Source organism: Bombus pascuorum, chromosome 12 (genome assembly GCF_905332965.1).
Source record: "Bombus pascuorum chromosome 12, iyBomPasc1.1, whole genome shotgun sequence".
Taxonomy (NCBI): domain Eukaryota; kingdom Metazoa; phylum Arthropoda; class Insecta; order Hymenoptera; family Apidae; genus Bombus; species Bombus pascuorum.
In genome coordinates this window covers 4,045,062-4,057,822 of record NC_083499.1, presented here as the reverse complement: position 1 = coordinate 4,057,822, position 12,761 = coordinate 4,045,062, and the positions used below count along the sequence as shown (strand labels likewise).

General features: G+C 42.6%; 1 protein-coding gene across 4 annotated transcripts in view; it reads right to left on the bottom strand.

Moving 5' to 3' along the window:
• LOC132912584 (protein grainyhead) overlaps positions 1-12,528 on the bottom strand; it is a 162,374-nt gene extending 149,846 nt beyond the window's left edge. For all 4 annotated transcript variants that reach the window (XM_060970105.1, XM_060970106.1, XM_060970108.1 and 1 more), the window contains exons 1-2: positions 11,661-12,528; positions 7,741-8,065 (exon numbers count right to left, since the gene is read on the bottom strand). In XM_060970105.1, the coding sequence (XP_060826088.1) occupies positions 7,741-7,803 (63 nt within the window). In that variant the 5' untranslated portion in view covers positions 7,804-8,065; positions 11,661-12,528. The remainder of the gene's footprint in view (positions 1-7,740; positions 8,066-11,660) is intronic.
• Positions 12,529-12,761: the final 233 nt, after the last annotated feature.

Sequence of the window (12,761 nt, the reverse complement as noted above, 5' to 3'; positions counted from 1 at the left end):
TTTCCACTTTGTAATTACTGGGATTACCATCCCATCAAATTTTTTGCATCTTCAACTGAGGCATATTATACAGAAAAATTGTAAAATATTTTCTGACCTAATTACCACTCCGCGGTTAAAATTTCCCGTATCCTAACTCCCAATCACATTACACCAAAAAGTTACAAATTGCCACTCATCGTCAAATACAATTAACCACTCTGAAAACGAAACTTCTTGAATTCTAACACGTTTTGATCACGTTGGAAAATCAATTTTTCCAACCCGAGATCAAAATTGCTCGAGTCCTAGGCCGGATCGCGTAACATCGAAAAATTACAAATTCCTAGTCATCGCCCGACCTGATTACTGTCCTAAAATGAACATTTCCCCAAAACCTTCCCTTCTTGCGATTCATCCCGCTCCCCTGCATCGATTCCTTTAATAATAATAGGAAAAAGGGGCGGTAGCGGGTTCGAATGGAGTTGCCTCTTCTAACCACCTTCTAACAGGGACTAGCCTCTGTTTACACGCAAGAACCGGCTGATAATAACAGTTAATTGGCCTGCTGGCCGTGAGAGACTGTTCCAGGTCGGACGATACTCCTTGGCTCGTCTGTCGGTCGAGCGGATGCGCGACCGCTGCTCTCGCGTCCTCGTCGATTTCTTCTTGCGGGTCGCGCGCGCTCGCTTATTGCCGATCACGTCGTTGGAATACGCAGCTGCGCCGCCAGCTCGAAGATACGTGGAATCGTTAAGGGCCTTTCTTTCGCTCTTCCAAGCGGTTGCGCGCGTATACGCGTCCTAGCTCACCGGAGAACCTTCATTGTTGCCCGCGCTCCTCTCTTTCTCTCTCGCCTCGTCGTTCCACGCAGCATCCCCCTCCGCAAGACGATGTACACGATCGTCCAAAGGTTTTTGCGATACGCCGTTGAATCCTTGTTATATCGGGCCGCTCCTCTTCTCTTCTGTCCGGGCATCCAGCTTCGTCCGCTCGCGGAACACCTGTCAGAGTTTCTGTTATTGCGGCCCCGTCGCGGTTATTTCTTCCCGTTCTTTCCTTCCATTCCCTCGTTTTCGACTCGCTCTCCATTCTTTTTTTTTATTGTATTTCTCGCCCTCCTCTTGGGTTTTGGCTGCGTCGAATCATTTTCCTATGGGTTGACTTGTGCCGGGTATGTTCGTAATAAGTTACGTGGAGAATTTGGAAATATGGAAGTTTGCAAATTTTTAGGCATTTCTGGCGATTTTTGGGCATTTGGAAGGTCAGACTCGAGAGTTTGTAAATTTCAATACTTATGAATTTGCGCATTTGCGAATTGAAGCTTCCGGGAATGTGGTTTTGTAAATTCACGCGATACAATTTCAATTCTCCTTTTGTATCTCCTTCTATCCCTTTCGTTCCAATTAGCACAGCATATCACTTGATATATATATTTCGGATTATATTAGTCCGTGGTACGCTTTAATTGCATGCGCCATAAAACACATAAACTTCTAAAATAAAAATACGTTATCGCCGCGGTCTGTCAGTCGCGATCTTTCCAAGCAACTGCCATTAAAATACATTTTTGACTGTCGTGAACGTTCAATTAGCGGTTTATATTGCGGTGGAAAATCATTGTACAACGTTAGGGCTGTTCTGTAGCCACTCTGAATGGCTCTTATAATTGTTTATAATTGTTTATTAGTCGCCAAGAATGTGGATCCGTGCGCGTTCAACTGCGGTGTTAAGTTTCATTGAATAACGAAAGTGGCGCAACTATGATCCGAAATAAATTACTGTTATTAATTATATTCATGTATTTACGCCCAGCGACCTCCTGTCGCTGTTTCCAGTCACGGTAATCATGGAAATACTGTATGCAATTGTTCACTATGCGTTGTTTATTTTTTTTTAGTTTCCTGTTGGCGTATCGAGCATCGTGAACGTGGCCGCAGGCGAACCAAGCTAAATGGAATTGCTAGAAACGCTTGTCGACGATCGTATCACTATATCTCCATCGTTTATTCCCCTTTTTTCCCCACGGTAAACATGCTCGCTATTTCACTTACGCTTTATGCAAATCTTTTTCGGCTCGGTTTATGGCCGTTGAATTACACACGTTCTTTTTTCCAACCGCCAGTCGTAGAATTGGAAATTTTGTATTAACAAGCTTCGAGATATACGGGTAAGCAGAGAGTTGAAAATTTATGAGCTTGGAAAATGACTGAGATTATTTGTATTTGAAAATTTGGAAGTTCGAGTTTTGCAAATAGGACAAACGGAGTGTTTGCATATTTGAATATCCGAGAATTTGGTTATTCGAATTTTCGGAAGGAAAATCTGTGTACTTGAAAATCAGAATATTCGAGATTTCGAATATTTGACAATTTAATTTTTGTAATGTGTCAATTTGAATTAATTTCAATCGTTGTAGATTCAATATTTTTGAATCCGAAATATCTTTAAAATTCGAACAATTTCAAGTTTGTTGGGAAGTTAAAAATCTTTCCATCTCGGTAACCGAGACACCTCGTAAATTCTAAACCTTAAAAATTCATTCATTCAAGATTTCTTAACCAACAGCCAGCCTTAAACAGTCGGCGGAAAATCATCGATCGCTTCGAAGAGTTTTGCAATCGCATTCGTCTGGTGATTCCGTTCATCGAACGTTTATTATCATTGCAGCATCATCAATCACAATTTAAGAATAAGAAGCAAGAAATATCGTTGACACTCGGACACTGCGATACTATTCATGTAATTAGCGCGTATACCGAACATCCTACCAGAGTGTACAGAGCAATAAATCATTTTTTTTTCACAATATCTGTAGTTCGCGTTGCTGGTAGCTGGAGAGGAAAACAAAAATTCTCCTACCGCCATTATCTTTGATTGATATCTCCAAACAACTCTCGCTAACATTTCTTGCTACCATTATTCCGTTCCCATTATACACTACTCAGAACGGTTAGAGCAACGCTTTTTACTAGAGGAAAAGTAATCAGTTGCTCCTGTAATCCTTTTGGAACGATTCTCGTCATTGCTGATTTCATTGGTTGTATATTTTATTCGACGTCGAGTCGTCTTTATTATAATAAGTCTCACCACTAACTCCGGTTCCGAATACGAGCCGGCAGAGCACTAAATCTTCTATATTACTCCTACGAATCGGTTTATGGGGAATTCTGCCTCGATTAGCCTTTTTAAAATTCACTAAAATTAACGCGGTATCACTAAAAGTATAATATGTATCAATTTCTGTCGAAAATAACGTCTCCAAAAATAAATTCTTCGTTGAATCTTCAACTGCGTGTAGCCACCGGTATTGAGTGCGTACAGCAGGAATAAATATCATTCGTTCCTTAATTAAAAGATCAGAGGATTTCAGAGCCAGGCAGATTGAAGATTCAAGTATCTGAGAAATGGGTAAGTTCAAAAATTGAAAAAGTGGAAAGTTTATATAGCAGAGTATTTGGCAATCGAAGAATTTGGTAATCCGAACATTCGAAAGTTAGGAATTTTGAAAAATCACCATGTTTCTGTATTGGTAAATTAAACATAGTACGCTCAACACAAAATATTCAACATACCAACAAAAAGTAAAGTAAGTAAAGAGAATAAAAAAGATATTCTATAATACGGCACGTTGAGTATTACCGTCGACACACATTAAGCTTCAAAAGCAGTGAAAGGGTTAAACACATTCTTTTCTCATTCCCTATAAAAAAAAAAAGGAGAGAGAAAAGAAGAATATATCTTAAAAAATCAACAGGACGAGAAGAAGTAACAAAAAGATTTTCTATTCCCCCTTTCCGACACCGCGACGAAAAAAATCGAATAAAAAGTCTAAGTTGGGAGTCTGGCGGATTCTATTAAGTAATCTCTGCCGGTTACTTGGATAATGAATAGCACGATCGGTGAGTGTGCGTTCCCTTCGACCCAAGTATCAGGTATACGCGAAATCCGGCGAGTCATCGTACACAGCAAAATCGTCTTCCTCCTCCTTCTCCTCTTCTTCCTTCTTTGCCCGTGGTTCGAGACACGGCTTGGTTCGAGACTCCAACCATGAGTGGTTATGCTCGCACGAATGGACGACGACGTACCGCTCGCCTTCGCGAAAGAATGTCGGTATTCGACGAAGATTCTGGTTAGGATGGAAAATCTCGCAACCGTTCTCACTGCTCGATCGTAAAGCGAAAACGGAAATTTTTCCATGGAAATGAAAATTCGCGTTCCTTCTCGATGAAATTTCTAGTAAAAATTTAGAAAATGAGGTTTCACTAAATTTTATTTAAATTAGGACGCTAAAATCATTTAGATTTTCTGTCTTTTCTTTTTAGTGAAAATATGCAGGTGGGTTTGATAAAAATTAATCTTTTTTAGAAATTGGTCACTTTGAATATTAGGTAGTTCATAATTTTTTCCCATTTAGGTTTTAGGTTAATGTAGGTATAGTTTTACTGTCGACAAGGTTTACGTAGAATAGCATTGACACAAGTTGTTTAATATTTTAATCGATTCTAGCAAGACTCCAGCGTTTGTTCATTTTTATCTAATTTTTATGAGCTGGACAACAAGCGATAAATCATTGTAACTGACTCAGTCGTGCGCGAAAAAAGAAGCAGGTATAATTATTTATACCCTTCGACATAAATGGGGAAATTGATTGACATTTATTGTGATGATCGAATGGATATGTATGAAGACTTAGTTAACAAGATATCTCTATACTTTTATACTGTTATCGCAGAAATAAAAAAAAAAAATTTTTTTTAAGTATTCCTCCCAGACCTACCAACGCAGCTTCTTAAATACTAAATTAATTCCTTATCTTAATTACAATTACATACTTCTGTTACGCCAACGAAAAATAAAAACGAAGTTCCACATTCTTAAACGTTATCTTAATTTCTTATCTTAATCATAATTACGTGCTTCTGTTACGACAACAATAAAAAGTAAAAAAGAAATGTCACGTGTTGAGTTACCAACGCAACGACGCAAATTCCATTCCATTGCCGTAAATTGTATCACCTCGTTCACGAACCAGATTAAGCGTAATAATTCCAGCAGGGATTTGGTCTCCGTAATGTCCGGGGCCCTATAAGATTCTTAGGGGAGCCGCTTAAGCGGCGGTCTTCCCATTGTCGAGCAACGCCACGCAAATAACGGGCTTTCGTCCTACAGAGTTTCACTTTTAAGCGACAGGTATACTATTGTGAGGTTAAAAACCTGCGGCCAGGTGACAGTAAAAATCTTTTCAGGCTTCTCTGTGTCGAGGAGTGGCCGTCCCAGAACGATATACACATCACCCTAGACCGATAAGCTATTGGAATTCGTTTAGATTTTTCGAGGGTTCGGCCTCCGCCTCGAATGGGACACCATACAATCGTCGAATCATTCTTGGATTCAGAGAAACTTGATTTCATCTTCTTTTCGAATCTTTCCTTTCGTGCGAGAGCGTCAATCGTATACCTTTACAAGATTTTCTTTTTATTTTTGTTTCTTAGATCGTATATCTCTTTTTTTTAAGAAACCACCGTGTCTTTCTTATCTGTTTCTTATCCCGTTTATCTTAAAAATTGATTTAAGAAAATCCTTTTTGAATTTTGTCGCTATGCTTGTGAATCCTTTTTTTTTTTATAATTATTTGTTATAAATATATGAATTAATTTGTTGTTCGACATGTTCTTGAATATTTATCAATCACTCGTATCATGAGTTACATCGTTGAATTAAATATCTTTGTGATACACTGGAGTGAAAATTAGCATGATAAAAATTATTATGATTGATGATGCGTGATACAAGAGGAAATTATTCTAAGGAAGAATAGAATAGGTAGAGAACGAAGAACTAAGATACTGAAATTTCTGAACAAACCAACGAATCTATACTTCCTACGAAGTACCTATACGAATCTATACGAATATAAACTTCCTACGCACCTTCTAAACTTATTCCCGGAACACCAAAAATTCGTCGTGAAAGGAAGATTCTATGACGCACCTTTTCTCGTGCCAGACCTGCGAGGCGTCTTCGTTAAGACAAACAACAGCGTGACTAGCAGAGGTCAACGAATCCTCCAGCGTTTTACTCTCTTCAAACAAGAGTTCGAAACCAAAATGAATCCTCTACCCAACCAGATTACACACGATCGAGAATAAACACAGAAGATAAAATCAAGAAAGAAAGAAGTGCGAAGATAAAGAAGCAACATCTTTCTACCAGACAGTTCCAAAGCTATATTAGTCAGTCTACGAACCAATCAGATTACCTGCGATTGAAAATAAACGCAGAATTCATTTCTTGAAAATTTCTTACTTCGCAAGTATTTTCTTTCAATTAGAGCGTTCCAAATCTAAATTAGTCGATCTTTCCGTACTAATCAAACTATACTATATCCTACGCTACATACTGTAGGCTATACTATATACTATATACTACAAACGTACTACTACGGTGAAAAATAAATACAGAAGTTAGTTTTTGTAAATTTCGTACGATTAGTAATATCTTCTTTCTACCACAAAATGTCTCCTTCCTATTAGTTGATTTGAAACCGCTAAATGAATCAATTACGAACCAATCGGATTATCTACCTTTGTTCCCAATTAACCTCGATGATATTCGGATTCCGTTTCGTGCAATTAGCTATCCTAATCAACCCAAGAAAGGAAGGAAGAAGAGGAAGAAGGAAAACACCTTATTTCGTTCTACCTTTTCATTTCTTTTTCTTTCTTTTTTTTTTTTTTTTTCTTCTTTTTTGAGAAATCGACAGGCGATTTTGAATCCTTGGTTCACGTATTTACGTCCATCATTGGACGGCGTCTCAGGGTCGTTCCAGAAGTTCCACGCTGGAACAACGCAACCGGCAATAATCTCGTCGGTCCGCCATTCTCGTTATTTCACGCAACGGGTGGTACCGACGAAACGATGGTAGAAAGGTGGGAGAGAGGCGAGAAAGAAAGAGAAAGGGAAGAAGGTCAAACGATGACCCACACGAGAAGAGACCCATGCAACATGCCAATGCATTCCATGAATTGTCGAAATCGAAGCGGCGCGATTCTTTCAGAGAACGTTAATCACGAACACCCCTCAAAGGATCTACCAAGAAATCCTCAAAATCTTACACGTATTGTAGAATTTACATTTGTCGGAGCCTGCCGCGCATTAATAAGCATTTCTCGGGTTCTTTTCTCGGGAATTTTACGAGAAATTTATTTCTCTGTAAATGGGATTAACGTGATACAGCGAAGATTTTGTTGAATTTAGAAGCTGATGAAATCGCTTCGGCTTTAAATAATCTCTGCGTCACAGATGGATTAAACGATTTCCCACGTCCAATCTTATTTTACAATTTTTATTTCGCGACTACTGGATCGCGTTTAATCTTGCTTTTTTTATATACCAAAATTGGATATAATAAGATTTAATACACCCCATTTTACATTCCAAGTAATGAGTGTAAATGAAATTAGTTTGAATAATTTTACGACGAAAGAAAATTCGAGCCTCTATCAAGGGACTGGAGAATGTTCAAGAAACACAATTAATATTATATGAACGTAAGGGACATATTACCTAACAGTGAAAGTTCCATATGGAAGAGTGAAAGACGAACATTTCGAGTTACTTGGAGAATTATCGGTTAATTAAATTTTTTATTATTTCTTTCGTTATGCAATATCGTGGGATAGTAAATAATTTTTTAATTATGGTTTGAAAGAAAAGTAAAATTCGTTGATAACGTAGGAACAATAAGAATGGACTAACCGGGGACAGAGCCTCCTGCATGTGCAGGGGTGCGTTGTCGGCCTCGTCGGTGCAAGTCGACATTCTCCCGCGCAGTCTTCCACTTCTCTTTCCAGTTCGTCTAATCGTGGCGTTCCGCTGGACGAGCCTCTTATCCCGCGACGTCGTGTCCTCCTCCAAAGTTCTCCCTTTCTGCTTCGATCCTCTCTAGCGGTCGACTAATATCGTCTACTAACCTCTACGGGAACGAACGGGTTCTAAGCATGCGGGGTTGCGTATCACAGTCTTCTGCTGAGCGTTGTATGGCACGTGATTGGACGGAAGAAGAGGAGCAGCCAGTGAGGACCTGCGAAACGAACGAGAAACAAAAAAGAGAGATGCAACAATCCTTCGTTTTTATAAGTTAAGACTACGAACGAAGAATGAGGATAAAATAAAAAAAAAAAGAGATCATTATGCGTGATGTAAGAAGCAGATTGTATCGTTAATGAGTCAATTTTGATCGTGTCACGGCGGTGTCATTGAGAATATTCGACAGTCGAATTCCGGATTGTCAAGGTAAAAAAAGAAAGAAATGTAAAAAAGTAATTAATACGTCGACTGCCACGCGAATTTTATATGAGTCACTCAAAGGCCATATTGAACAACTGCGTGTATCAGGCAGTAAAGAAAAGTAATGATGTCACTGTGATATTTTTTTAAATTTGCCTTGAGACTTCCGTTTGTTTATGCTATCTGTTCGCGATACACAGCGCGTATGGAATAACGTTATGTATTCCGAGGAAAGTTTACATTGAGAAATGTATAAGAAATTGAGTTGATCGGTTTAGCTTGTGAGAAACTCACGTATTCTATTCTATACCATAACATTTAATTTTCTTAAGTATATTACATTGCAATAGAAATAACTAATTATAGAGCATTTGGAGCACTTTTAATTCTACAACCTCATAATCTACTCATTTACGTGGAACCGTTTTTGCTCGGTAATATATGTTTTATTGTAATCATCGTAAATTTAATAACATGGGTCCACTGGTGACCATTAGAGCTCCATTGACAAGGAGAAGCCGAACGATGGACGTCGATAACCACCGTGAAAATATATTATTTAAAAGTTTCATTTTTCTCATTCACTGAACATGCTGCAAAACGAGCTATCCAAAGCGAAGACGTCAATCTCGTATTGTACGTTCTGTCGCGTTTACGATTACGCAACGTGCAATCAGTGGGACCAGCTGGTTCGCCTCTCCTCCATTCATTTGAACCGGCTACAAGCACGTCAAACTGGAAACGGTTTCGCGGTCGCGGCTCTGATAGACAGGTGTAATAAACCGGCGTCGAAGACAGACAGACAGTCAGACAAGCGAACCGACCGACCCAGCCGCCAGGTAGCCGAGAGTGAAAAGTTCCTGTCTCGTCTCTCGAATACTGGAACACGTTCCTTTCGGTGAAAGACTCCCTAAACGTCAACCGCGAAAGAAAGAAGCGAAACTGGCAATCTGGCCGCAACGGAACCACAACATAGAGAGGAACGCAAGCGGTCGAACCGGTCGCCTTAGTATCTGTCAGAAGAAGAAGAAGAAGAGGAGGAAGAAGACGAAGAAGAAGAAGAAGAAGTCGCGGTCGAACAGGAAGCTGTAGCCGCATTTTTGCCCTGGCAAGTCAGGTTGTGACGTCCAGGCGGAAGAACGAGATCAGTGGAGGAATCAGGAAGGCCATCGGGTAGGGCGGTGGTGGCTGAGAGACCACGCGAATCCACGCGACTGTTCGTGGACGAGCAAAGAACGGACAAACGAAGGAGAGAGAGCCGGATTCAGAAGCCAGAATAGCAGGTTCGATGGCTCTGGTTGATTCAGTTATCACGTGCGCGGTGGCCGGTCGAACCAGGGAATCCGTGGATGTTGGCCAAACCAGTCGGACACCACGAATTCCACCGTCTTCGGGCCCTTGCGCCGCGTCGTCGTTCACCAGGTGGATAGTCGGTAAAACCAGTTGGCTTCCCTCTTCTCCCGGCTCGTTCATCTCCTCCTACTACAACCGCGTGGCTACCGGTAGCCAGCTAAGGAAGGAGGGCAGGCCGCGTAAAACTGGAATTCAACCCGCGACCGCCTGTCTGACGGATAGACAGGTGTAATAATAGACGTAAACGAGGAAGCAAGAACCGTGAACACCGTCGTTGGTCGTAGGAAAGCGTAGGAGAATCGACGTGTGTCTCCGACGAGGACGATTCTATTCAGTTTGCCCTGCGATTTCTTCGTTTTCTCTAGACTTGACAGTAGGAAGATGGTGTTCCTGGAAGACGAGACACCGGGGGCTGAAGAAGATTATGCGAACTCGTCGGTGGCGAGGAAGAGGAACGCGATGGATGAACCGGCCTACGTGTGCAAGAGCGAGACTTCTCAGGGAACAGGGTGGCGGGAAGTAGGTAGGTTGGTTGCCTACCTACTACGCGGAAGAAGGAGATTGGGGCGACTGGGGAGAAGGAGTAGGTACACGAAGCCGGTATACAACCGCGGACCGGAGACGAGAAGCCAGAGGAGCAGGTTCGGCCGGTCTAACCTGATTCTCAAAGGGAACCCTGCATCAGATTGGACCCACCTCCGTGGGTCCGTTTGTATTTCAAGTACCTGTACTCCCTCGCTTCGCGTCAGTGGACGATGCCTTCGGAGACGGAGGACTCGACGAGCCTTTGCGAAGAGGAAAGAGCTCCTCTACGGAGAGCTCGAGTACATGCTGGTGGAAGAGCTGGTGTCTCGAAGACGAGGCACTAGGCACGTCGGCGCGTTAACCGGCTCCGTGGTGTCTATCGTGTGGCATTTTGGGTCCGATCGATTCGTGGGCAAGGCCTTTTATAAGTGATTCGACTGATCCGTAGTGATCCCAGTGAACATAGAAATCGGAGAGAGAAAAAAGAAGAGTGTAAGAAAATCCATAGGTCTCAGGTGTCTTCTGAATTTCTCGACTGGATTGACTTAAAAGTGGATCCAATCGGAATAAGAAGCTTGGACCGTACGAGGCCTTCGAAAACGAGATGTTTGTTCGTCTCGAAGCTTACCTGGCCCACGAAGTCAACGACGCTCCTCCTTTTTACTACCTGCGAACGTTCCAACTTTATAGAGGTGCTGTCCTCCTCGTGCAGTGTTTCGGGAGTGAGAATTAGTGGCGAGTTTTCGACCGTGGGAATTGAGTATCCTTTCTCGCGATTAACACGTGTTGTCTCTTTGGCCATGAAGAATCGAACGAAGAAAGAAGGAGGACAGACGAGATAATGGAGACAAAGTGCGTAGATATGGTCCATTGGAGAATGTTCTTCAAATATCTATGCTCCTGGTCGCGATATGAAACGTCGTTATGTAAAGCCAAAAGAAATTTACGTTGCGTATAGGACTGCGTGATTCCATTAGCAGCCACCATTAAACCGGGACCAATTATATTTGCGAGTCTTCCATTCACTCGCTCTACCAGGAACGCGTATGCTGATCGCGTCTCGTTCGTTCGAACGCACGCAATCGCAGCTCTGAATGCGAGCCCATTTTTACCAGTCGAACGTGTACCGTTTTACGTAATCCTTTGAAACTCTAGCTTGCATACGGTTGTAGCGTACAGTTCGACTAAAAACCGATTATAGGAAAAACCTGATCTAAAGTTGATCTAAAGCTAATCTAAAACGACCTACGGCGATAGAATAGGAAAGAAAAAATCGATTGGAATCAGTTGGACGAAAAAATTGTGAAAAAGAGACACACGGGAGCAGGATGATCCCACTTGTCGTCGACGTGCAAGTTGTTTACCGGCGGCTCACCTGTGCGTCACCTGTGCGTCATCGCGCAGGTAGCCGGTGAACATCCGCGGAAAAGAGGTTCACGGAGTTGACGCGGTTAAACGATCGACATCCCATCCACAGACAGATATCCCACGGTTAGAGACGAGATACTCACTTTGTCGGGGCTAGCGTACAAAGAGAAACGTATCCGAAGGGTATCTCGATGTATATCTCGAAGTGTATCTCGCTGGATCTTAAGGGAGGAAGTCTTCTGTGCATTCGATAGAGAAAAGTCGATATTCTTCTTAGAAGATGGATTGATGGACGATCTTCGTGCCGATGGCTTGAAAGTGCGCGCGTGTAGACGTGTGTACGTACGTGGAGAGTAGTAAGAAGAAGGTGGTAGGTCGAGGGGTGCTGGTGGGGTGCTGGTGGGGTGGCGAGGGGGGAGGGGGCCAACTACAAACTACTAAGCGTCCCTCCTGTGTTCCGGATCACATCTCCACGGATGATAGTGTCACCACCTTCGCGATGGATCGACCCGTACCAAACGTGAATCTGCCGCGAGTTTCGACGAGATTTTCGAGACTTCTCCTCGTCGAAGGGCGAACCCACTGCCGCGGGTAGCCCTTTCTGTTCTTTTTTAGTTTTTCACCTACCACCACATATATTTACACGGTTTTTCGGTGGTTACGCACAAGACGTCGTTACGGTTCTTCCCTTCCTTTTTCTTTTTTTTTCTATTAGTTTCCGCGAATGATATCGACACGATATGGTTCGTTATCGGATCGATCGGTTGTTTCCTTCCAACTAGACACACAAGTGAGAAAGAGATATAGGAAAGAAGCACCGTGGAAAACACAAAATTCACTCCGCGCACCTCATTATCCTCGTTTCTGGTCCATTCCGCGTCGCGTTCCGCTTAGCCAGTCACCAAGCGCTATCGTTCCTTTCGCGCACACCCCTCTTCGACGAGTCACGAGGATCCGGACCGGGAACGGTTTTTCCAAACCGGATCGTCTGTCCACGATTCACACTTGTACACCGGCTTCAGGCACACGCGCACGCTCGCGCAGGCCGCGGCTTTAACGACGTCGATGACGTAGACCACAGTAGTAACAACAACGACGAAGACAACGACGACGACAACGCTGACGACGACGGCGACAACGATGACGACGACGGCGACGACGACGGCGACGACGACGACGACGACGACAACGGCGACGACGACGACGACGACGACGACGACGACGATGATGACGGCGATGACGAC